At 43.9% G+C, this 26,231-nt stretch overlaps 1 protein-coding gene across 1 annotated transcript in view; it reads left to right on the top strand.

Annotated features, from left to right (window-relative positions):
• The window catches only part of SLC9A9 (solute carrier family 9 member A9), a 1,718,538-nt gene that overhangs the window by 1,279,788 nt on the left and 412,519 nt on the right, over window positions 1–26,231 (top strand). Inside the window, 1 exon segment of the mRNA XM_063915975.1 lies at window positions 11,922–11,970. Coding sequence (XP_063772045.1) covers window positions 11,922–11,970 — 49 coding nt within the window.

The following is a 26,231-nucleotide window of genomic DNA, read 5'->3' on the forward strand; positions in this document are numbered from 1 at the left end:
GCCCCCCCCCTGCGCCCTGCACCCTGCCAGTGCCGCTGTTTGTGTGTATGTGGGAGCACGGCACGCAGTGCGACCGCTGCGCGGTACCTCAACACTGAAGTCTTCTGCCGTCACTGAAGTCTTCTTTTCTTCTTTATGCTCACCCAGCTTCTTTCTTCCGGCTCTGTGAGGGGGGGTGACGGCGCGGCTCCGGGAACAAGCAGCTAGGTGTACCAAGTGATCGAACCCTCTGGAGCTAATGGTGTCCAGTAGCCTAAGAAGCAGAGCCCTTGAACTCTTAAGAAGTAGATCTGCTTCTCTCCCCTCACTCCCACAAAGCAGGGAGCCTGTAGCCAGCAGGTCTCCCTGAAAATAATAAACCTAACATAAAGTCTTTTCAGAGAAACTCAGTAGAGTTCCCCTGTGTGTGACCAGTCTCTCTGGGCACAGAATCTAAACTGGAGTCTGGAGGAGGGGCATAGAGAGAGGAGCCAGTTCACACCCAATCAAAGTCTTATAGTGTGCCTATGTCTCCTGCGGATCTCGTCTATACCCCATGGTTCTTGAAGCATCCCCAGCATCCTCTAGGACGTATGAGAAAAGTATTTATGAAGCTGCCAGTGCTTTCTGATGTAGGCACTTTACCTCATTCATTTACTATGGCTATGTTAATTAGTTAAGGCTTGCACTCTCCTTGGCCCAATAACCTATTACCTTTCTGTGTAATCGCTGACTATTCTCAACTGCCGCCCTACATTGCTATGAGTGATACAACCCATTCACCCATTCATAAAGCACATGAATTAAGCCTGAGGGTTTCTAAATATGTGTGTAGTCCTTTCTGATTGGATTAATGTGCATATTTAATGCAATATGTGCATTTTTTGTTCCACATCAGCAAGTGCACAAATTTCACTTTTACAAGCAAAATCGTCATCCTTGATTGCCCCGCCAGATATGAAATAATTATAACTGGGAATATATACCCACTATAAGTAGTGTGTATTTGCACAGTGCTCATTGTTTTCCAAATATACATGTTTATATGTCTGGGAATTGGCATACCATTCTGGTTAGCCGTGTCTGCGGAATGGACTGTCAGCTAGGCGATTACAGGGGTGCTTAGTACTGTACTGTGAGGTTTGTCCAAAAGAAACCAGCATTCAGTAATAGTAGTCCGGTTACTGTGATCTTTATTTCTTTCTGGAAAAAAGTACTAAAGCACTAAGTACACAAGTTTTCCATACATGGGCCAAGCCTGCTGCTTGGGCTGAGGGGCAGGATTCACATACAATTTAGCCTCAGAAATATGTGGTCAAATTTAAATACAACTATTTAGTACATTGACGCAAAAGCCAGATCTCTACACTGTACATTGCAACCTGTAAGTGAGTTGCAATTGACAATAAACTGTATGCGCTTAATATACTGCTTGTTGAGATCCCAGCATTCAGGATTCCCACTGGCGGCTAAATGCCAGCGGTCAGAATCCCGACCGCCGCCTCGTATTCCCACTTGGGTAGTAGGTCCACACCACCACCCGTGTGGGAATATAACCTGTGGCGAGCTAAGCTTGCCATCGGGCGCAATGTATGGCGAGTGCAGCCCCTGCGCTTGATGGCGGTATGCCAGAATCCCAACAGTCGGTATACCATATGTATTCCCAATAAACAAAGTGTGATAGCGATCATCGTCCACCTTCATTTACCAGTGTGACTATAATCATTATTGGACATAACTGTAATAGAAAACAGATTATAGACACTGTTATTAACAATGTTAATTTTCCAGTTACCTCCCTCCTTGTCACACAGAAGAAAAGGTATACAAAAATAAAGAATAAATATATCTAAATTTAGTTTAGAAGTCACCTTGGAGTTTTATTTGCAAGTTTAAATAATGATGTGAGCTGCTTAGGAGTAATATGATAGACTATATCTAGTCTTTGTTCTATTCTATTAGTAGAAATTACCTTTTTGTATATTTGACAATTATATTATGGTTGATTTAATTCATTGGCTATTTTTTTTATTTATAAACTGGGTGCTGCAGTACATTGATTAATTCCAGGAAAACGATCACCCGAGACTATATGTTATTGAGATCTATCTGTGTTATATGCTGCATTTATTGTTAAACGTATCTGTTTTCTCTCTCTCTCTCTGCTTTTAAAAATAGAAGTGTTAATAGTATATTTTTTATCAATTAACAATATGCGAAGTAAATTAACAGAAGAGAATGCTAAATGAAATCTGTATTTGCTGTGACCATCATTTACCTTCAAAACAGCATAAATTGTTCTTACACGGTTTTTGAAGGAGCTTGGCAGGGAGGTTGTTCCAAACATCTTGGAGAACTAACCTTAGATCTTCTGTGGATGTAGGCTTGCTCAAATCCTTCATGAAATCCCAGACAGATTTGATTATGCTGAGAACAGGGCTCTGTGGGGGCGATATCATCACTTCCAGGACTCCTTCTTCTTCTTTATGCTGATGATAGTTCTTAATGACATTGTCTATATGTTTGGGGTCATTGTGCTGCTGCAGAATAAGTTTGGAGCCAATTAGATGCCTTTCTGATGGTGTTGTATGCAGGGCCAGCGACAGGGGGTGGGGTGGGGGGGGGGGGGGTCAGAGAGGACACCTGTACCGGGCCCCAAAGATCAGAGGGGCCCCATGAATACGCCACTTAGTTCCCGGCAGGGATGTGAGACGTCTTGTCCAAGTGGGGCAGCGAGCTGTAGGCTGTGTTGGCGCAGTCTCAAAGTGACAGGAGCCTCTCACACACAGTGACTGTGCGGCACAAGTGTGTGCCTGCTCTTACGGGTCCAGCTCTGTTGCATGCAGTTACATAACATGGCAGCAGCTCCACTGGCCAGGATTCCCATGCCCTGCGCCAGCCTCTTCTGGTGTGGTGTGAGGACCGTATGGTACCTGCTGTGCAGTATTCGGGTATGGATATTGTGAAGTGCAGCGCAGGTAAGTCTCTCCCTGGGGTAAGAGTGGATTGGTGAGGAGATAAAGGGCTTTGGGATGGGGTGGGGGAGCTGGGAATGCAGCATGGAGTCATTGGGGAGAGACAGACTGTGGGGTGTGTGGGATGAAGGACAGACGGAGACACAGACTGTGGTGTGTGTGGGGGAGGAAGAAGAAATATACATATTTATATATGTGTACAGATAATTAAATATATATTTATATATGTGTGTATATATATATATATATATATATTTATTAACAGTTTCTTATATAGTGCAGCAACTTCCGCTGTGATTTACTAGTGAGGACCGAAGCGTCGGTATGATATTTAGATCCATGCTCAAATAAAACTTGGTGATTTTATGGAAAGACTGGTGAGTGCACCCCTATATTCAAATATGTTTTCTTGGATGAGGACTGCCGTCTTCACTCCATGAAATTTGAGCGACACCCCAGCATTATAACTGTCTTATTACGTGTGCAGACATCTCCCGGTTTTATATATATATATATATATATATATCCACAAAGGTCCCGCACTCTCATAAATATCTTGTGCAACTTTCAGGGTGCTCCTAATGGATCCAAAGGAATGGTCCACTCAATATACACGATACCGCTTGACGAAGCGGAAGGTGCACGCTCTGTCAAGAACCAGAGGCAAATAGCTTAAAAAGTCATCTTTTATTACATGTAGCTTTGGCATATCTCGATGATTCGATTCAAAATGAATGAATCTTCATCAGGAAAGGGCTTGTCAGTTCAAACATATTAGTAGATCACATACAATTTAATCAGAGGGAATCAGCATTCGTAGCTACATCCTTACGCTTCCTGTAAGGGACCTCGTCCAGTTTATGGGGACCCCAGAGATATCACTGTACCAGGCCCCAAGATTTCTGTTGTCGCCCCTGATTTCATGAGGGAAAAGTACCTGCTTGTATTTCTCAGCATTGAGGACACCATTAATCCTGACCAAACCCCCAACTCCTTTTGCTGAAGTGCAGCCCGAAGCTTGCAAGAAACATCCACCATACTTCACTGTTGCCTGCAGACACTCATTATTGTACTGCTCTCCTTCCACATGTTGACTCATCAGTATAGAGCACCTGTTGCCATTTTTCTGCATCTCAGTTCCTATGTATTCATGCATAGTTGGGTCCCTTGTCCTTGTTTCCACGTCAAAGGTATGGCTTTTTGGCTGCAATTCTTCCATGAAGACCACTTCTGGCCAGACTTCTCCGAACAGTATATGGGTCCCACTGGTTTCTGCCAGTTCTGAGCTGATGGCACTGCTGGACATCTTCCGATTTTGAAGGGAAGTAAGCATAATGTGTTTTTCATCTGATGCACTAAGTGTCCTTGGCCGACCACTGCATCTACGGTCCTCAACGTTGACCATTTCTTTGTGCTTCAATGCTGGGAAATACAGGCAGGTATTTATCCTTCATGCAATACCATCTGGGAGTCATCTGATTGAATCCAATTTTATTCTGCAGCAATAAAATGACCCTAAACATACAGCCAATGTCATTAGAACTATCTTCAGCATAAAGAAAAACAAGGAGTCCTGGAAGTCATGATATGTGGCTAATTCAGACCTGATCGCTAGGCTGCGTTTTCGTACAGCGGGTGATCAGGTCTAAACTGCGCATGCACTGCAATGCACAGGTGTGTCGCGTGGGTACAATGCGGATCGCCGCTCAGCGATGGGTTTGTGCGAAGGATCCATTCGCATGGGCAATCGCAAGGAGACTGACAGGAAGACGGCGTTTGTTGGTGGCAACTGACCGTTTTCTGTGAGTGCTTGGAAAAACGCAGGCGTGTTCAAGCATTTGCAGGGAGGGTTCCGGACGTCAATTCCGGTCCCGAACAGGCTGATGTGATTGCAGCGGCTGAGTAAGTCCTGAGCTGCGCAGAGACTGCACAAAATCTGTTTGTACAGCTCTGCTACACATGTGTTCGCACACTTGCACAGCTAAAATGCACTCCCCCTGTAGGCGGTGACTATCTGATCGCAGCAGTGCAAAAATTGCTTGCTAGCGATCAGGTCTGAATTAGCCCCATGGTCCACACAGAGACCTGATCTCAACATCATCAAGTCTGTTCGGTTTTGATCGGTTGTCAGCCTATATGGATTAAAATATCACTTTTTTCAAGACCGAAGGAGTGCCGCCCGGTCTATTTGGCTATAGACACCTCCTGCATATAGTAATTTGAGGAAGGCACCCCGGCACTATCTGAGAATCTGAACCACGAGTGCCATTCGACATGCAAATATATATATATATATATATATATATATATATAAATACAGAGTAAGGTTACATCAACATTTCGGTCCTCTCTGGGACCTTTGTCAAGACGTGGAGGAGGCCATAGGAGGGCAACAACCCAGCAGCAGGACCGCTACCTCCGCCTTTGTGCAAGGAGGAACAGGAGGAGCACTGCCAGAGTCCTGCAAAATGACCTCTAGCAAGCCACAAATGTGCATGTGTCTACTCAAACGATCAGAAACAGACTCCATGAGGGTGGTATGAGGACCCGACGTCCACAGGTGGGGGTTGTGCTTACAGCCCAACACCATGCAGGACGTTTGGCATTTGCCAGAGAACACCAAGATTGACAAATTCGCCACTGGCGCCCTATGCTCCTCACAGATGAAAGCAGGCTTTCACTGAGCACATGTGACAGACGTGACAGAGTCTGGAGACGCCAAGGAGAACGTTCTGCTGCCTGCAACATCCTCCAGCATGACCGGTTTGGCAATGGGTCAGTAATGGTGTGGGGTGGCATTTCTTTGGGGGCCGCACAGCCCTCCATGTGCTCGCCAGAGGTAGCCTGACTGCCATTAGGTACCGAGATGAGATCCTCAGACCCCTTGTGAGACCATATGCTGGTGCTATTGGCCCTGGGTTCCTCCTAATGCAAGACAATGCTAGACCTCATGTGGCTGGAGTGTGTCAGCAGTTCCTGCAAGACGAAGGCATTGATGCTATGGACTGGCCCGCCCGTTCCCCAGACCTGAATCCAATTGAGCACATCTGGGACATCATGTCTCGCTCCATCCACGTTGCACCACAGACTGTCCAGGAGTTGGCGGATGCTTTAGTCCAAGTCTGGGAGGAGATCCCTCAGGAGACCATCCGCCACCTCATCAGGAGCATGCCCAGGCATTGTAGGGAGGTCATACAGGCACGTGGAGGCCACACACGCTACTGAGCCTCATTTTGACTTGTTTTAAGGACATTACATCAAAGTTGGATCAGCCTGTAGTGTGTTTTTCCACTTTAATTTTGAGTGTGACTTCAAATCCAGACCTCCATGGGATAATAAGTTTGATTTCCATTGATCATTTTTGTGTGATTTTGTTGTCAGCACATTCAACAATGTAAAGAATAAAGTATTTAATAAGAATATTTCATTCATTCAGATCTAGGATGTGTTTTTTAATTTTCCCTTTATTTTTTTGAGCAGTGTATTTGTATATATATATATATATATATATATATATATGCAGAAGACCAGCTGAACGGCACTCACGGAGACTTGCATGCAGAAAGAAACTAACAGCTCACACGCTGGTATGTAGTCATACCAGCATGTGAGCTGTTAGTTTCTTTCTGCATGCAAGTCTCCGTGAGTGCCGCCAGCTGGTCTTCTGCATATACAGTCTGTTCAGATCGGGCACCGGAGCAAGGTGCCATTTACAGTTTATTGGAGTGCCGAACACGTTCTTTTCTCATATATATATATATATATATATAGAGAGAGTGGAAATTGGTGGCACTCAAGCAGGCTTAATCAATGTGAAGATAAAATTTCCTTTATTCGCCTACATGTTTCGGGGAAAATCACCCCGTCCTCAGGGCTCAGACAACAATAAAAACATATGCATATAACACTTAAATACATCACAGACAAACGACATTAGTGCAAAGATTGTACTCACCTGTCCTCACGGCGCTGCCGCCCGCCCGCACATGCTGCACACTTCTGTGTCGCTGAGCGATGACGTCACGGTGCGCCGAGGGGCAGGGAGATCGTCATGGAGACCAACAGTAAACAATTACAAGCGTCCAGAGAGCCTGTACAAAAAACATAATACAGTGAAAGACAACACATTTAAAATACATGTAAATCATCGCTTAGGGAGGGATCTTAACAAAACCCAACTTAAGTAAAGTTAATAACTCAATAGTGACATATTGCATTCCTCTGTTATTTAACAGACAAGATGTTAATAGTTAGCAGGTAGCAATTAACCGGCTCCACTATAGGAGTTATATGACCCTAAAGGAAGCATTGGAGACCCAGATTTTCATTAAGGCCACCAGGGGATAATGTTCCTAACTTAAAAATCCAACGGGACTCCTTCTGTAAAAGTAATCTATCCCTATTGCCACCCCTCAATGAAATGGGGGTATGATCAATAAGGATAGCCCGAATGCTGGCCACCCCATGTTTAGCTGTCAAACAATGACGTGCAAAAGGCTGGTCACTTGTGCCCTTCTCAAACGCTTTTTTGATGGCACTCCTATGAAGTGCCATCCTTTCCCTAAACTGTCGTATGGTTTTGCCTACATAGGCTAGACCACAGGGACACGTGAGTAAATATATTACGTGAGTAGTAGTACACGTGAGGCGATGTCTAATAGGGATCTTCTGGCCTGTTTGGGGATGGTTAAATGTAGTGCCAGTTTGTAAGGTATTACATGTGGCACATCCAAGGCACCTATAGCACCCCATCTTAGGTCTAAGAAAATGGGCTTGATTACATTTAGCCATATTAGTGACATCAAGGCGAACAATATGGTCCCCTATACTGTTGCCCCTGGTATGGCTAGGTAACAGTCTAGTATTGGATAGACTACTCAGAGCAGTTTCTGTTTGTATAATAGGCCACAATTGTTTGGCCTTGCTCACTATTCGTTTTGAACTCGTAGTGAATCTGCTCACCCATGGTAGTCTATCCACTGCTGGATACTGGTCGGACCTGGGGTTTAGTAGTTGTTGCCTAGGGATACGAAGGACTGCCTCCTTTGATTTCTCAAGTTCTCTGATGGGATACCCCCTTTGTGCAAATCTCAGTAGCATTTCATTGAGGGCCCTATTGGTTTCCTGAGGATCTGACGTGATACGCCGCACTCGCAAAAATTGCGAGTACGGCAATCCTTTCTTAAGTGCCAATGGGTGGAAACTTTGATAATTCAAAAACGTATTTCTGTCGGTGTTCTTAACGAAAAGTGAGGTACTAAGCTGACCAGAACTAAGAGTAATGGAAACGTCCAAGTAATTGATTTGCTTATCATCAATCACGTATGTAAATTTTACTACATGTTCTGAAGCATTGTGTTGCTCCCACAGCCTAGTGAGATCTTCCCTAGAACCACCCCAACAGACCAGGAGGTCATCAATGTAACGCCTGTAATAAACCACTTGGGACTTAACAGAAGGGTCAAGATAAAACATAGTGTTTTCAAGCTGGTACATGAAGGCATTAGCGTACGATGGGGCCACAGCGGACCCCATCGCACACCCAGAAGACTGTAAAAAGAACTCCCCATTAAAAACAAAATAATTTCTCTTCAGGACCAAATTCAATAAATGTAAGAAAAAGGACACTTCTGGGCCCTGATAAAGAGCATTACCTTCCATAAGCGCTCTTACTGCCTCTACACCTGCATCATGTGGAATGCAGGTGTAGAGGCTGGTCACGTCAGCACTACACAGCAGAGTATTGACCGGTATTGCCTCTATTTGCTGTAATTGCAGCAAGAGTGACGATGTATCCTTTAGAAAGGAGGGCAGAGCTTGGACACAAGGATTAAGGAAGGCATCCAGGTAGACCGCTATGGGCTGATATAACGAACCTCTTGCCGACACAATAGGTCGACCTGGAGGGTTCTCCAGGGTCTTGTGTACTTTGGGCAAGGTATAAAAAAGCGGTACTACCGGGAAGTCTACCATGAGGGCAGTACAAACATCTTGTGATATAATACCCAAAGCGCTAGAATCCTTTAAATAAATGTCCAGCTCTTTTTTAAACTCAGTAGTTGGATCTTTGTTGAGACGGGAATAAACAGACGAATCCCTTAATTGACGCTCACATTCAGCAATATAATCCCCAATGTCTTGAACAACTATAGACCCACCCTTATCCGCCTTACGAATTATAATGTCATTTCTAATAGACAGATTTTTTAATGTAGTGCGTTCTTCAAAGGTGAGATTTGGGTATATTGGCTCATTCATAGCCTGCACACCTTCTTGTTCTACCATACGGATAAATGTCCTAATGGACGAATTCTGACTTGGGGGGTCAAATTGGGATTTGGGGGCTATTTTTAAAAGCTGTGTCGGTATTTCTAAAGGGGCCACCTCCCGAGGTGTCTGTCGTGAGGCTCTGCTATTAAAGTATTCCTTACGCTTCAACGTCCTGTTTAGTCGATAGATATCCGCCTTCCATTCCAATGGATCTGGGGTCGTTGTGGGGACAAAGGAAAGTCCTTTAGCCAAAAGGCCATATTCTTGATCGGAGAGAGGGGTTGATGAAAGGTTGAAGACAAGCTCCTTTAGTGACGTGGCGGTCTTAGCTCGTACGATCCTTTGGTTTTGTTTGGACCTCCTCGTCCTCTGCCGCGACCGCTTGTAGGGTTGCGATTGGGGCGTCCTTGGACCCCCTTCTGGGTCTGTCCTAAAGGGACCACTCTCTCGGTAGATGTTGATGGTGCCGAGGTCATATCCGAATCACTAGCCGAAGATGACATACCAGGTTGTTCCCTGCGTCGCCAATTCTGCTGTCGGCATCTAGAGGAGATTTGTTGCTGATTGGATCTTGAACTACCCAGCCAGGGATAAACCTGCCTTTGAGCATACTGTAGTCTCTTTGGACTTTGGCAAGTTTATCTTTTTTGAACCGTATGAGGTCCTGACGATATTTTTCCATCTGGGTGTTCAGTTTATTCATCCAATCAGTCTGTATATCCGCACATATGGTAGTCTTATGTTGTAGCTCAAAGGACTGGATCTGCTCTTTAACCAGGTTTAGCTCCCGGGTAGATTCCTCCACTACCAGCAGAATAAGGTCCATCGAGCACTTATTCAAAATTGCCACCCACCGGCGACAAAATTGTGCACTGAAGCGGCCTATCGTCGGCGAGTTGGATATCCTGAAGCCACGGGGAATTAAGTTACTCCGGTAATAGTCGGATAATGTAATACCGTGATACATAAAGTCACATTCCCTTTGCTTTAGTTTAATCCATTGTCGGTACAACTCCTCATTAGTATTAGGCACTGTCTCATCAACCAACCTTCTTTCCACAAGGATTGCATTAGCCTCTGCATCAGAGAAACTTAAACGTTCACGTGCATCCTGATGCACTAAGTCAAGTGTGGCATCCATATCAGAATTATGCTCCATGATGCCACTCGCAGCTTAATCGTGTAGGGAGCCACTGATATAAAGTAGGGATTATAAGCACAGCCCCCCACCAGCGATGATTAGATTTTAAAAGGCTGCCAGTGAGTACAGCCAAAGCCAATGTCAATGTCCTGAGAAGTTTACATATTATCGGGTGCCATGCAAGGAGAGACCACACAGTGGAAGTCAAACCATAAACAATTCCAAAATCATACCGGCACTCCTAATAGGGTAAACGGATTCCTTTGCTGCGGTGCCCTCCAGGTCAACAGGTGACAAACATAGAGAGTGGAAATTGGTGGCACTCAAGCAGGCTTAATCAATGTGAAGATAAAATTTCCTTTATTCGCCTACATGTTTCGGGGAAAATCACCCCGTCCTCAGGGCTCAGACAACAATAAAAACATATGCATATAACACTTAAATACATCACAGACAAACGACATTAGTGCAAAGATTGTACTCACCTGTCCTCACGGCGCTGCCGCCCGCCCGCACATGCTGCACACTTCCGTGTCGCTGAGCGATGACGTCACGGTGCGCCGAGGGGCAGGGAGATCGTCATGGAGACCAACAGTAAACAATTACAAGCGTCCAGAGAGCCTGTACAAAAAACATAATACAGTGAAAGACAACACATTTAAAATACATGTAAATCATCGCTTAGGGAGGGATCTTAACAAAACCCAACTTAAGTAAAGTTAATAACTCAATAGTGACATATTGCATTCCTCTGTTATTTAACAGACAAGATGTTAATAGTTAGCAGGTAGCAATTAACCGGCTCCACTATAGGAGTTATATGACCCTAAAGGAAGCATTGGAGACCCAGATTTTCATTAAGGCCACCAGGGGATAATGTTCCTAACTTAAAAATCCAACGGGACTCCTTCTGTAAAAGTCAAATCCAGACCTCCATGGGATAATAAGTTTGATTTCCATTGATCATTTTTGTGTGATTTTGTTGTCAGCACATTCAACAATGTAAAGAATAAAGTATTTAATAAGAATATTTCATTCATTCAGATCTAGGATGTGTTTTTTAATTTTCCCTTTATTTTTTTGAGCAGTGTATTTGTATATATATATATATATATATATATATGCAGAAGACCAGCTGAACGGCACTCACGGAGACTTGCATGCAGAAAGAAACTAACAGCTCACACGCTGGTATGTAGTCATACCAGCATGTGAGCTGTTAGTTTCTTTCTGCATGCAAGTCTCCGTGAGTGCCGCCAGCTGGTCTTCTGCATATACAGTCTGTTCAGATCGGGCACCGGAGCAAGGTGCCATTTACAGTTTATTGGAGTGCCGAACACGTTCTTTTCTCATATATATATATATATATATATATATATATATATATATTACGATAAAAGTCCCTGGGAGCTCCCCACTTATTCCAAGGTCGATATATCATCTTTCATAAGGTCATAAGGTGCATGTTTCTAGATAAGCAGGATGGTTATTCTTCTGACCAAAAGAGATTGTACAGTTCTAGTGGAAGTCTAAATAAGTTCTTTGTCTCCAAACAGAGTTGGTGTGGACCCAGACCAGGACTTGAAAGATCGCCCTGCAAATCAAGTGAGTCTGTGAAAGTCATTTTTAGAGTAATTGCTGCATCTTAATTATATAATAAGTAAATCGTGATTACCTGTGCAGAGATGAAAAAAAAAAAAATCTGACTCCTTTTTAAACAGCTGGAAGAACCTTGATGTGTTTTCCATTAAGATGATGAAAGCGCTTCAGATGTAAACACCAACAGTGGGGAATAGAGTATCCAAGGCAATATTTCATTTGAAAATGTATCCAAAGCATTTAATGTTTATATTGGATGAATTGTGGATTGTTCTGCAACTTAAATATAAAGAGCACAGTTCTGCATTCCCTTCTGTGCTTGATCACACTACTGTATATTATAAATCCTTATTTGCTGTAGCCCATATTCACAGAGCTGTATTTAAAACTAGAAACCATTTTCTCGGCTCCTCATTCTCTAAATGCTGGATGTTCTTTGATGTTTTTTTAGCGGCATAAATCAGAATCATGTTGTTTATAAAGCTGATGTAGCCGTTCTGCATTCTTGTTTCCCATTGTGGGAAGACACTTAAAAACAAAGCACTTTGCATTTAATGAATACATAATATATAGTATGGATATATATGTATAGGCTACTCGTTACTCTCTTGACAGCAAGGTAGTTGTGCTATGAATACGTATTCTCATTTAAAGATAAAGTATCATTTCTGAAAAGCACTAATCTTAATGTGAGTTTCTGCTCTCTAAACATATCTAGCGTATTCCTATTGTCAAATACAGTATATCCCATTACACCTCTTTCATCGGCTGTTATGTTTGTCTGCACCTGATGATCTGCAGAAATATAAAGCACATAACATACATATAGTTAAAGCACAAGGCGTGCAGATGAAAACCACTTTCTTTAATAGCTTTAGTACTGTCTATATAAAGCATATTCCAATACTGAGTACACTTAGGAAAATGATGCATGTGTATATGTGCTAAAAGTTTTTGTTACCTATAGCAACCAATTAGTTGATTTTAGAATCTAGACTAAAAAAATTAGAGACCCTGGGGTATATTTACTAAGGTCCCGATTTTGACCGAGATGGTGTTTTTTCTTCAAAGTGTCATCTCGGGAATTTACTAAACTCAAATCACGGCAGTCATGAGGGCATTCGTATTTTTTTGGAACTCAAAGAAAAAAATTACGAATGAATACACCATCGGTCAAATACGCCTGAAATTTGGTAGAACTCGGTCATTTACTAAAAAGTGTAATTCACAAACACTGCCGGCAATAGCCAAACACTGCCGTGAAAAAATACAAATCGTAAAAAAGTGCTAAAATAAAACAGACCTGCTTTTTTTTACCGTGTTCTGATAGGCATGCACGGATCCATGAGATCCGTGCATGTTTATCAGTGGGAAGGGGTGGGAAAGTGTTCCATTTTTAGAAAAAAAATGCGTAGGGTCCCCCCTCCTAAGCAAAACCAGCCTCAGGCTCATTGAGCCGGTCCTGGTTGAAAAAATATGGGGAAAAAAGTGACAGGGGTTCCCCCATATTTAATCAACCAGCACTGGGCTCTGCGCCTGGTCCTGGTTCCAAAAATACGGGGGACAAAAAGCGTAGGGGTCCCCCGTATTTCTGAAAGCAGCACCGGGCTCCACTAGCCAGATACATAATGCCACAGCCGGGGGACACTTTTATATTGGTCCCTGCGGCCCTGGCATTACATACCCAACTAGTCACCCCTGGCCGGGGTACCCTGGAAGAGTGGGAACCCCTTAAATCAAGGGGTCCCCCCCTCCAGCCACCCAAGGGCCAGGGGTGAAGCCCGAGGCTGTCCCCCCATCCAAGGGCGGCGGATGGGGGGCTGATAGCCTTTTTGTCAAAATGTGAATATTGTTTTTAGTAGCAGTATTACAAGTCCCAGCAAGCCTCCCCCGCAAGCTGGTACTTGGAGAACCACAAGTACCAGCATGCGGAGGAAAACCGGGCCCGCTGGTACCTGTAGTACTACTACTAAAAAATACCCCAATAAAAACAGGAGACACACACCTTGAAAGTAAAAGTTTATTACATACATCCACACCACCAAACATACATACTTACCTATGTTCACACGAGGGTCGGTCCTCTTCTCCATGTATAATCCATGGGGTACCTGTAGGAAAAATTATACTCACATAATCCAGTGTAGATCGGTCCTCTTCTGTTCTATTTGTAATCCACGTACTTTGCAAAATAAAAAAACAGACACCCGACCACGCACTGAAAGGGGCCCCATGTTTTCACATGGGACCCCTTTCCCCGACTGCCAGGAACCCCCCCTGACTTCTGTCTAAGAGGGTTCCTTAAGCCAATCAGGGAGCGCCACGTCGTGGCACCCTCCTGATTGGCTGTGTGCTCCTGTAGTGTCTGTCAGGCAGCACACGGCAGTGATACAATGTAGCGCCTATGCGCCTCATTGTAACCAATGGTGGGAACTTTGTGGTCAGCGGTTGACCGAAAGTAACATCACCGCTGACCACAAAGTTCCCACCATTGGTTACAATGGAGCGCATAGGCGCTACATTGTAACACTGCCGTGTGCCGCCTGATAGACACTACAGGAGCACACAGCCAATCAGGAGGGTGCCACGATCTTATTTTTGCGTTGCTCTGCTAATTTAGACACATGGGTGTGCCTGTGTTTCTTCCTGGGTCCTGATGGGAGATATTAATCTTTTATTCTATATGAAACATTGTTATTCATTTAAATGTACAGGGTTTATTCCATTTCAGTTTTAAACTCTCTTCTGAACATCAGCAAATAACCTCAATATACTGGTCTGGAGTCGGACTGCCGAGGTGTTTCATGATTGTTATTTATCTATGTCTGCTTAGATTCATTCTTGAGCGCAGTGTCTGTTTTGTAACCCCCAACTTTGTCCCCCATTGTGAAAGTTTGTGTGTAATAACGTACATTATGTCTGAGGAAGTGCAATAGAACATAATAATAATAATAATAATAATAATAATAATAATAATAATAATAATATTATTAAGTGCTGGATTATTTCTGAGTTTATACAATATAATAGCAACATCAAAAGCCAATTCAACAATTCAAAAATGGTGAACAATTAAATGCAATTGACAATAGCAAGAAGTATAGTGGCAATGCAATAATAAAACACATGCAGGAATGTAGTGATACAGATTGGCTAAGCAATGTGTTTAATTCTTTGAATGTGGATATGCTCTCGACAGAAGTATCACACTATGCAGAGGCATCACCAGGAGTGATGACACCCGGTTTGCACTATGCACTCCCCAACCCCCCCCCCCCCCCCCCTCCCCCCAGTGCCGCCCAAAAAGGGTGCATGGGCTAACAAAAGGGGGCGTGACCTTGCAGGGGTTTCCATTTTTCACTCCGTTGGCATGTCCAGCATCCTCAAAGATGCTGGCTGCCCCCAGAGACTGGGCTGAGTGCCGTGCCGAGTGCTGCAGGAGTATATCACACTGCAGCACCCGACTCCTGTCACTGCAGAAGAGCCGGCACTTTGGTATCACCCCTTCCGAGGGTCACACCCATGTGCGGTCCACAACCCTAACACCTGGCTTGTGACGCCCCTCAAATTCCTGAGCCTGGTAAATTTGGCAGCATGACAGCCCCCATTGCAGCCTATAGGGGCTTCATTTGACAACGACAATAGAGGGATCTCTACAGATATCAGAGATATCTGCTGCGATCCGTCCATAGTACATCCGGGTGATCCTTAATATTTGAGGGTGCCACTGAAAACGTCTGTTTTCAAGTAATATTGTACAAATATTTAATGATAAATAGGCCCATTAAAAACAAGGTTTTATACAGTAGTTAGTAGAGATAACTCCGTACTAATTTAAAACAAGTATAAAAAGTTCACTAGGGAATCTGGACAGTAAAGTAAATCTGGAACAGATTCATTGAAGTAGACACTTCTTTACTTCTGTCAAAGTTATTAGATTTTAAGTCTGACAGATTTATAAAAGTACTAATTTGTAAAATAATCATTATGAAAACTGACAGGTTTATTAGAGAACAAGCCAAAAGTGTGCAATGCAAAACACAAAGGGCCTAATTCAGATCTGATAGTTGGGCTGCGGTTTTTGCTGCCCTGCGATCAGATAGTTGCCGCCTACAGGGGGATGGTTAAATCGCTGTGCAAGTGTGCGATCGCATGTGTAGCAGAGCTCCACAAACATATTTTTGTGCAGTTTCTGCACAGCCCAGAACTTACTCTTCCTGTGCGATTGATTCCTGCTGATCGGGGCCGGAGCTGATGTCAGACACCCTCCCTGAAAACGCCTGATACTGTCTGTGTTTTTCCGGACACTCCCGGAAAACGGTCAGTTGCCACCCACAGATGGCCTCTTCCTGTCAATCACCTTGTGAACACCCGTTCGTTCTGATTTTTTGCACCATCCCGTCACTAGGCGCCGATGCCTGTTGTTGTTGTTGTGTGACACGCCGGAACATTGCGGTGCATGCACAGTTCGGATCTGATCACCCGCTGTGCGAAAACACACAGCAGTGATCAGATCTGAATTAGGCCCAAAGTTATTTATAATGATCCTCAGTCTTGAATGAATTACTTACATGTATGTCTGTCTGGGTTATCATAAAAGCATCTGTTCTGTTCTGACTATTAAATGTCCAGCAAATAATAAACACATGTTGAGTTAATAGTGTTATGCACAAACATTTATACATAATGTTTCCTATTTGTGAATGTTTCATCAACACACACGGCTCAAAATCTCTGAGTTCCATCATCCTTTGATATTAGTGCCTGCAAGGATTTTATCTTACCGCACTGGGATATCTGTAAGTGTCTCTAACCGATTGCTTACTGATGTAATCTGATCAGTACGGTGCCAGTTTACAGTTATGCATCATTACTTTCCCTCTATTACATTTTTTTTATTCATGGTATTTTGCCTTCATCCCTTTCCATCTATAATTCTTTCCCAAACTCTCTGATACTGATAGTTCAAGATGCAAAAACAGACTTACAAAATCATAGAATACATTCAACGGGACCTCATTGCCCCTGTGTATTGTAGCTAGGATATTGAGACGCTCCTTCAGCATTGCCCTGTAACTTGCAAAACGCTGGCTCCATAGCTTATAGCTTCCACGGGGCAAGGGATCACGGGTGGCAGCCATTATGTCAACTTGCTATGCGTTCGAGTCTGGTGTATCATAATGTGCATAGAGCTTGCTTGCTTATCCTTATCACCCCAGTGTATTTTAGCTAGGAGATTCAGACGCTCCTTCAGCATTGCCCTGTAGCCTGCAAAACCTATGCCATCGCTCTCTCCATGTATGAGGGCTTTCACGGGGCAAGGGGTCACGGGCGGCAACCATTTTGTCAACTTGCTATGCGATCGAGTCCGGTGTATCTTAATTGCATAGAGCTCGCCTATCCCTATCAACCCTGTGTATTTTAGCTAGGGTATTGTGACGCTCCTTCAGCATTGCCCTGTAACTTGCAAAACCCATGCAGTCGCTGGCTCCATAGCTGAGGGCTTCCACGAGGCAAGGGGTCACGGGTGGTAGCCATTTCAATAGAGTCTGGCCTGCTACAGAATTGTATGTGTACCGTACGGTGCATAGAACCTTATCTTCGTAGCCGATGTGTATTTTAGATACGCTCCTGCATCTTTGCCTTGCTTTCTGTAAAACTTGTGTACACACTTCTATTGAATGTGAAGGTATAGTACAATAGATACAAAAATATAAAATTAATAAAGTGTCAGGAAAAAATTAACATGCTTTCGCACTTTGGGAATTGAACCCGGGATTCTAAGCATGGGAAACGGCACACTTCACCACTCAGACACGTCGCCGCATGACAGATGCATAAGCCCATTGGTTTTGATAATGCCATAATGGCTACGAGATTTGGATGCTAACATATCCCTAACATCAACAGAACACACTGTACCTGTAACACGTTCATTTGCGTATGTATACACTACTGGTTTTATTTGTTGATTTGTCTGCGGGACTTGGACGCTCACATATTCCTAACGTCAATGGACTGTACTGTGGCTTTATCATGTTCGTTTGCGTCTGTATATACTGTACTACTGTATTTGCGTCTGTACACTGTACTATACTGTATGACATACTGTAGCATATTGTAGCATAATGAGACGCAGCAGTAAAGTAGTTCTTACGCTGTAGTTCGGTATTGTATTTTAATGGAGACCACATGCATGCGCAATGGTGATTTTAAAAAGCGACATCTGGTGGATGATCACAGGTATTACACTTAAAGGTAACGCCAAATGCTCTGTGCGCCTCCCTACGACTATGCAAGCCTCCTTGCGCCCAGGCACACTGCGTATGCTCGATCGCGACTAATGCCTCAGCCAGCCAAGATAACGGAGGCTCCATCTGTAGATGCCATTCATTGGCTCGGGCTGTAAGCCAATAAAAAAAATAAAGGTTTCCCGCACCAAAGGTTCTAACACTTTTTTTTCCAGTTCCTGCTAAAGACCAGTGTGTCTGTAATACTCTGTGGCTCACCAATACCTAAGCCAACCCTAAGTTCATGCCAGGCACCCAGAGACGAAATAGAAGGTGGTGCGCCCCACAGTGGTTTCAGCTTGCATATGTGCTAACGTCCCAGTGACTTGACAATGGTACATCTGGGAGAATAAAGATTTCGTATTGAAGCTAATTGTGGCGATAAGGAATATTTATTTTTCAGGTGAAGGCTGCAAATGATAATAAATAGAACCTTGAGCGGGTTTTTATTAAAGTTTAGAGAGAGATGAAATTGTGAGAGATAAAGTACCTGGCAATCAGCTTCTTCCTTACATTTTACAAGCTGTGTTTGAAAAATGACAGTAGCATATTGGTTGGTACTTTATCTCTTACAATTTTACCTCACTCCAAGCTTTGATAAATACCCCTCCTTAAAAATTTTATTATAATTTGTGCATTTTCTTAAAACCAACTTCTGCTTTCCTTTCTTTCCTCATTTAAGACACAGCAGCATAGCTGTAGATCATTGTACACACTTTGATCTGTTATCAGACACATTCCAGACTCTTAAGTTGAAGGGGTCTTCGAAGGGGTTTTCTGAGCTTGGACAGCAAGCTCAGAAAACCCATTCGAAGACCCCTTCAACTGCATATGCAGCAAGTCACTATGAAATGAGTGGAGAGTGATCTTTTCTAGTTCAGAAGCCCCCCCCCCCACAGGTCCCTTTCCTGGAAAAGTTTGCTGTGTGTAGCACAGCAGATAGCCTCTTTTTAAATTCTAGGGATAACTCATTTTTGCGGGTATCCAAAATATGGTAAATATGCCCCAATATATTTAAAGTATATGGCTGATGAAAATGCATGCTTATACTGATGACAACTGCTCTCACAAGTGGATGTATAGGGGAGATGCAGATGCACAGATGTGGTCAGCTCTTAGTAAGGACACAGATCAGCATCTATTTTCAGGCACACAATGCGGCTGTGGATGCTGAAGCTTTACATGGACCAGTGGACTGCAGGAGGGAGCTGGCCAGCACATATTAACATACGTGTTAAGTTGTATGTGACATATGTGCTGGCTTCTTCCCCGGGGATCAGCAGCCGATGCAGCATGCACGGGACACAGGCACATAGTGCTCAGCCTATCTTCAATAAGCCCGCCCCTAGACTCCCATTGGCTTGTTTCACATGAGTCTGGCGGCAAGTTTATTGAAGATAGATAAGCTAAGCATTGTGTCCTGTGCGTGCTGCTGCTGATCACTGGGGAGGAAGCCAGCACATCTGTTACATACAACTTGACATGTATGTTTATATGTGCTGGCCGACTCCCCCTGCAGTCTTTTGGTCATGCGACTGTGAATGAGGGGACTTCAATTGATATCGCCACCCGATCTCCCATCTAAAGTGACGGGAGATCGCAGGGCGATATTCTATTGATGCTGTTTATCACACTGCTCGCGCCCATTAGTGTCAGGTAAAGCAGCTAAATCCGACTAAACTAATGAGCATGATTGTGAAAAGTGATGCTTGGGCGCCCAAACTGGTCACTTTTTGCACATTTCAGCTCACCAGCACGGGGGGCTGCAATCTGAAATGTGTCTCCCCTTGGCTCAGCGTGCCCAAATGGAGTAACAATTGAATTGATACACTGGGTGCCATCTATTGGCGGCTCAGGGAGAAACAATTGACTTTCCTTCAATATTTTCCCCATCTTTTGTTTTATTTATGAAGCAGAACTTTAGACACCAGTAATGCGGCTGGATGCTCCACCTCTTCGTTGTGTGTTTTGTTTTTTCATTTTCACTCAAAGAAAAATCCACTAATATTTAACACTGATTTCTCCGCTGTTTCGCTTTTCTTGGCATTTTAGTGTCTCATCCATAACTTTAAAAAAAAAACATAACACCATTCGAGGATAGCTTTATGTCTACTTACGGGTGTAGTATGGTATGCCGGCGGTCGGGCTCCCGGTGACCAGCATACCGGCGCCAGGAGCCCGACCGCCGGCATACCGACAGTGTGGCGAGCGCAAATGAGCCCCATGCGGGCTTGCTGCGCTCGCCACGCTGCGGGCACGGTGGCGCGCCACGCTGCAGGCATGGTGGCGCGCTATGCGTGCCACGCTATTTTATTCTCCCTCCAGGGGGGTCATGGACCCCCACGAGGGAGAATAAGTGTCGGTATGCCGGCAGTCGGGATCCCGGCGCCGGTATACTGTGCGCCGGGATCCCGACAGACGGCATACTGAAGACCACCCCTACTTACATGACCCTTCTTCAGAGAAAAGCGGTGAAGAGTGTTCCTGCTTTCTGCCAGGATAGAGCGATCACTCGGCTCCTCCCCTGATCCGATATCTCTGCACCTTCTTGTACTCTGATGAAATTCTGCGCCGCGCGCCATTTAACGGGTCATTTTCTATGTAACTCTGCATAGAACTATTAAGCATTGATGATATATATTATAATAATCCTGTATTGAATTTTATGTAATATATTATTTCTAATTGTCAAATAATGGCAACATTTTTTGTGCTGTTATAAATTATTTGAAGTGTTTTTAACATTGTCATTTGACACACTACATATGTACTTTGCTGCAATATTAGTCGGCACATGCACACATTTGTGGACATCTTTCACATGTGCCAATTGCAGGGCCCTTTAACTATTTATCAGAACAGGTATTTTTTGCTAGGTCTGTCGTAGCAGGGTAGATTTAATAACTATAGTGGTAAGTCTCTTAATAAAAATGGCAGTACTATGGTTCAAGAATTTTAAAATGTGAATAAATACAGTAGTCCCTTCAGCAGGGCCGGATTATAGTAGAGGCTGACGGTAGGGGTGCACACAGTTTAGTTGCGCACAGGCCTCTCCCATGGCATCACTAACACTTGAGAGGGGGTTTGCAATCCCTGGGCATTTCAGAGTGGAACTAGGAGGTGACCTAAAGTGAATGCAAAAAGGGTCTGTTTCATGGGCGTGTTATAGGTGTGTCATGGGCATGTCTGGGAACGCTGCTGCTTTCCCAAGCACAAATCCACTGCTTCAGAGGTCATATTTAGTTACATTTGAGAGGAGTAGCTAGAGTAGTCACAAGGTTTCTGCAAATGTTAATGGTGTTTCTGATGTTGCGTTGGTGTTGGAGTGTTTAAAGTCTCCATCCAGCCTAAAAGTGGCTGCTTTGGTGCTCCTTGTATACAACATCGCATGGTGTAACACAAAGGGAAAACTGAGATTAGCATATTTACTGTATGCAACCGCTATTAAGAGAGCAGCTGCAACCGGGGCTGTAGTAACAACTGTCTCTAAATCAGGCACCTTGTCCGACACAAAAAAGTTGTAGGACAAAGATATACATCCCAACTCTTCCTCTTTTGTAGCACTTGCATCTGTTTTGATCCCAAATACCTCTTCCCATTTTACTTCGATGTTTACATTTATAGTCATAAACTCACTCCCTGATTCCAATAACCATTTTTTAAATGTCTTAAAAACAATGTCTGCAATGTCCATCGATTGCCATTTGGTTTTGGGAGGCATGCGCATACAGTCATGTGGAAAAGAAAGTATATTCTCTTTTAAATGTGTGTATCAGGACATAATTTACAACCATCTACAGTAGGTCCTAAAAAATGATCAATCTATTCTCATGTGACAAATAATCCTTAACAGATTTTACTTTTGCTTTTCATTCAACAAAGAAATAAGGGAAGAAGAAGCCATGTGTGAATAAGCAGGGACACCCACACGGCTTCCAAATCAATAAAACAGTCAGGTGCTGCTAATCAAGTGCATTTTATTACTTGGTCAACAGAAAGAGGTGCCAGCACTTTATAACACCAAAACCACTGGCAGTTTGGATTGAAGCATTTTTGTTTGTGTTATCTCCATGCAAAGCAGAGAATGAATCTGAAATGATCTGGGAAAATGAAAGAATGAGAGAGAGAAAGTTGCTGCTCCTAAATCTGAGTAAGTGTATTCGGTATCCGGTATCTAGGACAACCACACTTAGGTCGACAATGCTCTTGGTCGACCACTATTGGTCGACAGGGTTTCTAGGTTGACGGGGTCACTACGTCGACATGTTCTAGGTTGACAGGTCAAAAGATCAACATGAGTTTTTCGCAATTTTTTCCTTTTTTTTTTAACTTTTTCATACTTTATGATCCACGTGGACTACGATTGGGAATAGTAACCTGTGTCCAGTGCAGCAGTAGAGGAGCGAGGCATCTTGCCCGGAGCATGGTGAGGAGACACGGTGCACTAATTGGAGTTCTCGGTCACTGTACGGAGAAAATTACACCAGTTTTTTTTTAAACACTCATGTCGACATTTTGACCTGTCGACCTAGAACATGTCGACCTAGAATCCCTGTTGACCTAGTTACTGTTGACCAATAGTGGTTGACCTAGACACTGTCGACCTAAGTGTAGTCGACCCTACATACCACACCCGGTCATATACATACAATTTACAGTCCACAATTCTACAAGGAGAGAGATTATTTACAAGTGGAAAACAAGGAACACAGTTGAGTTGCCAGTGATCCCAGGAGGGTTATCCTAGTAACTCATCCAAAGATCAGAACATATTATTTTCAGGGAAAACACAAAGATCCCAAAAAATATAATCTGTGTATTGGCAGACACTGCAGTGAAAGGTGGTAGCAGTGTACATATGGAGGCTAATCTACATGTCAGATCATCTTAACCAGGGAAGGTTTATTAACCAGGTAGAAACAGGAACAGGTCAACACAGGGCTGTTAGCAGCTACATGATATCAGGATTCCCAGTTGTAGCCACAAGCATTTGTAGGGTTGCTGGACGTTGTGGTGTGTCAGGTTGCAAATGCTTACTGCACTACAGTGGCGGCGATGGTTGCTTAAAATATATGTATGGTGGTGGCACATTGGAATATGGGTGCTCACTAGGGCTCCCGTTACTGCAGAACAGTCACGGGCATATCCAGTATCTTGGTGGATGGAGACAAAACATGGTGTAGCCACACAAAAGTGTATTTCAGAGGTCAGCAGCTGTTCCAGATCCTAGTGGTCGACAGCTATTAGTGGTCGACAGCTATTGGTAAACAGAGGCAGAGCTTACTTCTCTAACACTGTGAACATGTTAAATGCTAAAGTTCATGACCATGTTCCTGAATGGATAATGGGGCAGATGCATTGGCGTTTCTATAATGGGTGCAGTGTGTGCGGTGCACACGGGCCCCTGAGTCCAGGGGGCCCATGCCGCATACACTGCACCCATTTCTCCTATACTTACCTTTCCGGAGTCCATTGCTGACTGTGTGTGGGCCCCCTCCTCTCCCGTAGCCATCGCACCACTGCTAGCGCACTGAGCGCTGTAGACTCTGGCACAGTGCCAGAGTCTACAGCGCATGCCAGGACTCTGAAAAATGGTGGGGCCATTTTTCGGAGTCCTGCACATGCGCTGTAGACTCTGGCACTGTGCCAGAGTCTACAGCGCTCAGGGCGCTAGCAGCGGTGCGATGGCTACGAAAGAGGAGGAGGCCCACACACGGAGTCTGCACACAGGTCCCCTCCTCTCTAGAGAAGCCCCTGGGCAGATGTATTAAGCCTGAAGAAGGGATAACGAAGTGATAAACAGTGATAAATGCAAGGTGATAATGCACCAGCCAGTCAGCTCCTAACTGTCATTTTTCAAATCTGTAATGATTGGCTGGTGCGTAATCATCTTGCGCTTATCACTGCTTTATAACTTTTTTATCCCTTCTTCAGGTTAATACATCTGTGTCTGCTGGATAGACAAGACACAAGTGGACATATAAATAGAATGGGCGGGATGTAATGAAGTCCAAGTTTGGCGGCCGTGCCGGATGCCGGCTGAACTCAGACTTGTTTTGCATTGTACATGATTGTCCCTTTAAAAAAAGTCTGAGTTTGGCCGGTATCCCGCACGGTCGGAGAACTCGGACTTCCTTACATCCTGGCCAATATGTTAACACCTAGTGAAGATCCTTCTCCACAGAAAGATTTTATTCTTCAGTTAGGATGCATAATCTAATGCCATGTTTGAAACCATGCATCACCACAAGAACAACATACCAACCATCAAGCATGCTTTTGAATTGTTAATGATGTGGGGGTCATTGTAGAACCACAGAATATGGATGCCTTGCAGCTATTGAGTCTAGCACCTATTAATACCCACATCTTCTCTCCATGTCAACCTTCACTTCTTGTCTAGCCCTCTAGCGTGGAGCAAAAAAGTATGTGGCATCACAAGGAAGGGGCATGGCCACACAATAATACCCTCAATTCAAACTTTACATAGTAGTCACTTAGTAGTGTTATTTTTATAATTTTGAAGACTTTTCTATATGTCCCAGAACCTGCAGAATAATAAAATTGAAGAAGAACCCTTCTCTGAGTGAGGTTTTTAATTATATAGTATGCTTTTTTTTAGATATAAATTTGGCCACACCCCTCTCATCTAACGAAGGGCATACACCATATATACCATTATCTGGCCGATCGGATAATTGTACAGTGTATTTGAGTGACTGATTTTAAATCGGTAGGAGATACGTGGTTGTCCAGCATGTCCTTCTGATACGAAGTTGGCTGCATCTGTCAGTGTATGCACTGCCACAGTTAACTGACAGACATTTCCCTGATCCTTCACAGTGGAGGATTGGGGAAATGTCTCCTCCCCAGAGGAGGAACCCAGATATCGTGTAATGGTTATAGGCTGTGAGATATCTCAGTGGATACCCATGATTGTTAGGTGATCATCTTCACCTAATAAGCTTATGGTTGCACGTACCCATCTGATTTTCTTATCCCATTCTTGATTATTAATCTCTGGTCTGTCTGTAATTATACTTTCCACAAATCATCTTTATACAGCAGCATTTCCACAGTTGATAGTGATCATTAGATAGCTTGGTTACTGTTAGTATAAGATCTATGCTGCTCGCGATCTCTTCCGTTAGTCTTTATTCCCTCCGAGGTATAATACTGGGTTACTCACAGTTGTGCAAATTTCCTCTCAGTGATGTTTTTCTGTGCCTGGGTACTTGTAACTGGGTCCCTGGCGGCTGGGTTCATTGTGCTTGTGTTCAGGAACTGTAATCTGGGCCCATAACATGTTAGCAGAGGTGTTCTTAGCCGATCAAATCTTCTCTTACATTCTCTGTCAGGAGACACAGACAAGGAAGCTCTTTGTGGTATAAATACTTATAATAAACTGTTTTGGTTATAAACATACAGATATTACATGGACAGCAACAGTACATTACTACATTTGCACCTTCTTCTGGAAGAATCCTGTAAAAACAAAGGCCCTCATTCCGAGTTGTTCGCTCGCAAGCTGCTTTTAGCAGATTTACTCACGCTAAGCCGCCGCCTACTGGGAGTGAATCTTAGCTTCTTAAAATTGCGAACGACGTATTCGCAATATTGCGATTACACCTCTCTTAGCAGTTTCTGAGTAGCTCCAGACTTACTCGGCATCTGCGATCAGTTCAGTGCTTGTCGTTCCTGGTTTGACGTCACAAACACACCCAGCGTTCGCCCAGACACTCCTCCGTTTCTCCAGCCACTCCCGCGTTTTTCCCAGAAACGGTAGCGTTTTTCCGCACACACCCATAAAACGGCCAGTTTCCGCCCAGTAACACCCACTTCCTGTCAATCACACTACGATCACCAGAACGATGAAAAAGCCGTGAGTAAAATTCCTAACTGCATAGCAAATTTACTTGGCGCAGTCGCACTGCGGACATTGCGCATGCGCACTAAGCGGAAAATCGCTGCGATGCG

This window comes from Pseudophryne corroboree, chromosome 4 (genome assembly GCF_028390025.1).
Source record: "Pseudophryne corroboree isolate aPseCor3 chromosome 4, aPseCor3.hap2, whole genome shotgun sequence".
In the NCBI taxonomy this organism is placed as follows: Eukaryota; Metazoa; Chordata; class Amphibia; order Anura; family Myobatrachidae; genus Pseudophryne; species Pseudophryne corroboree.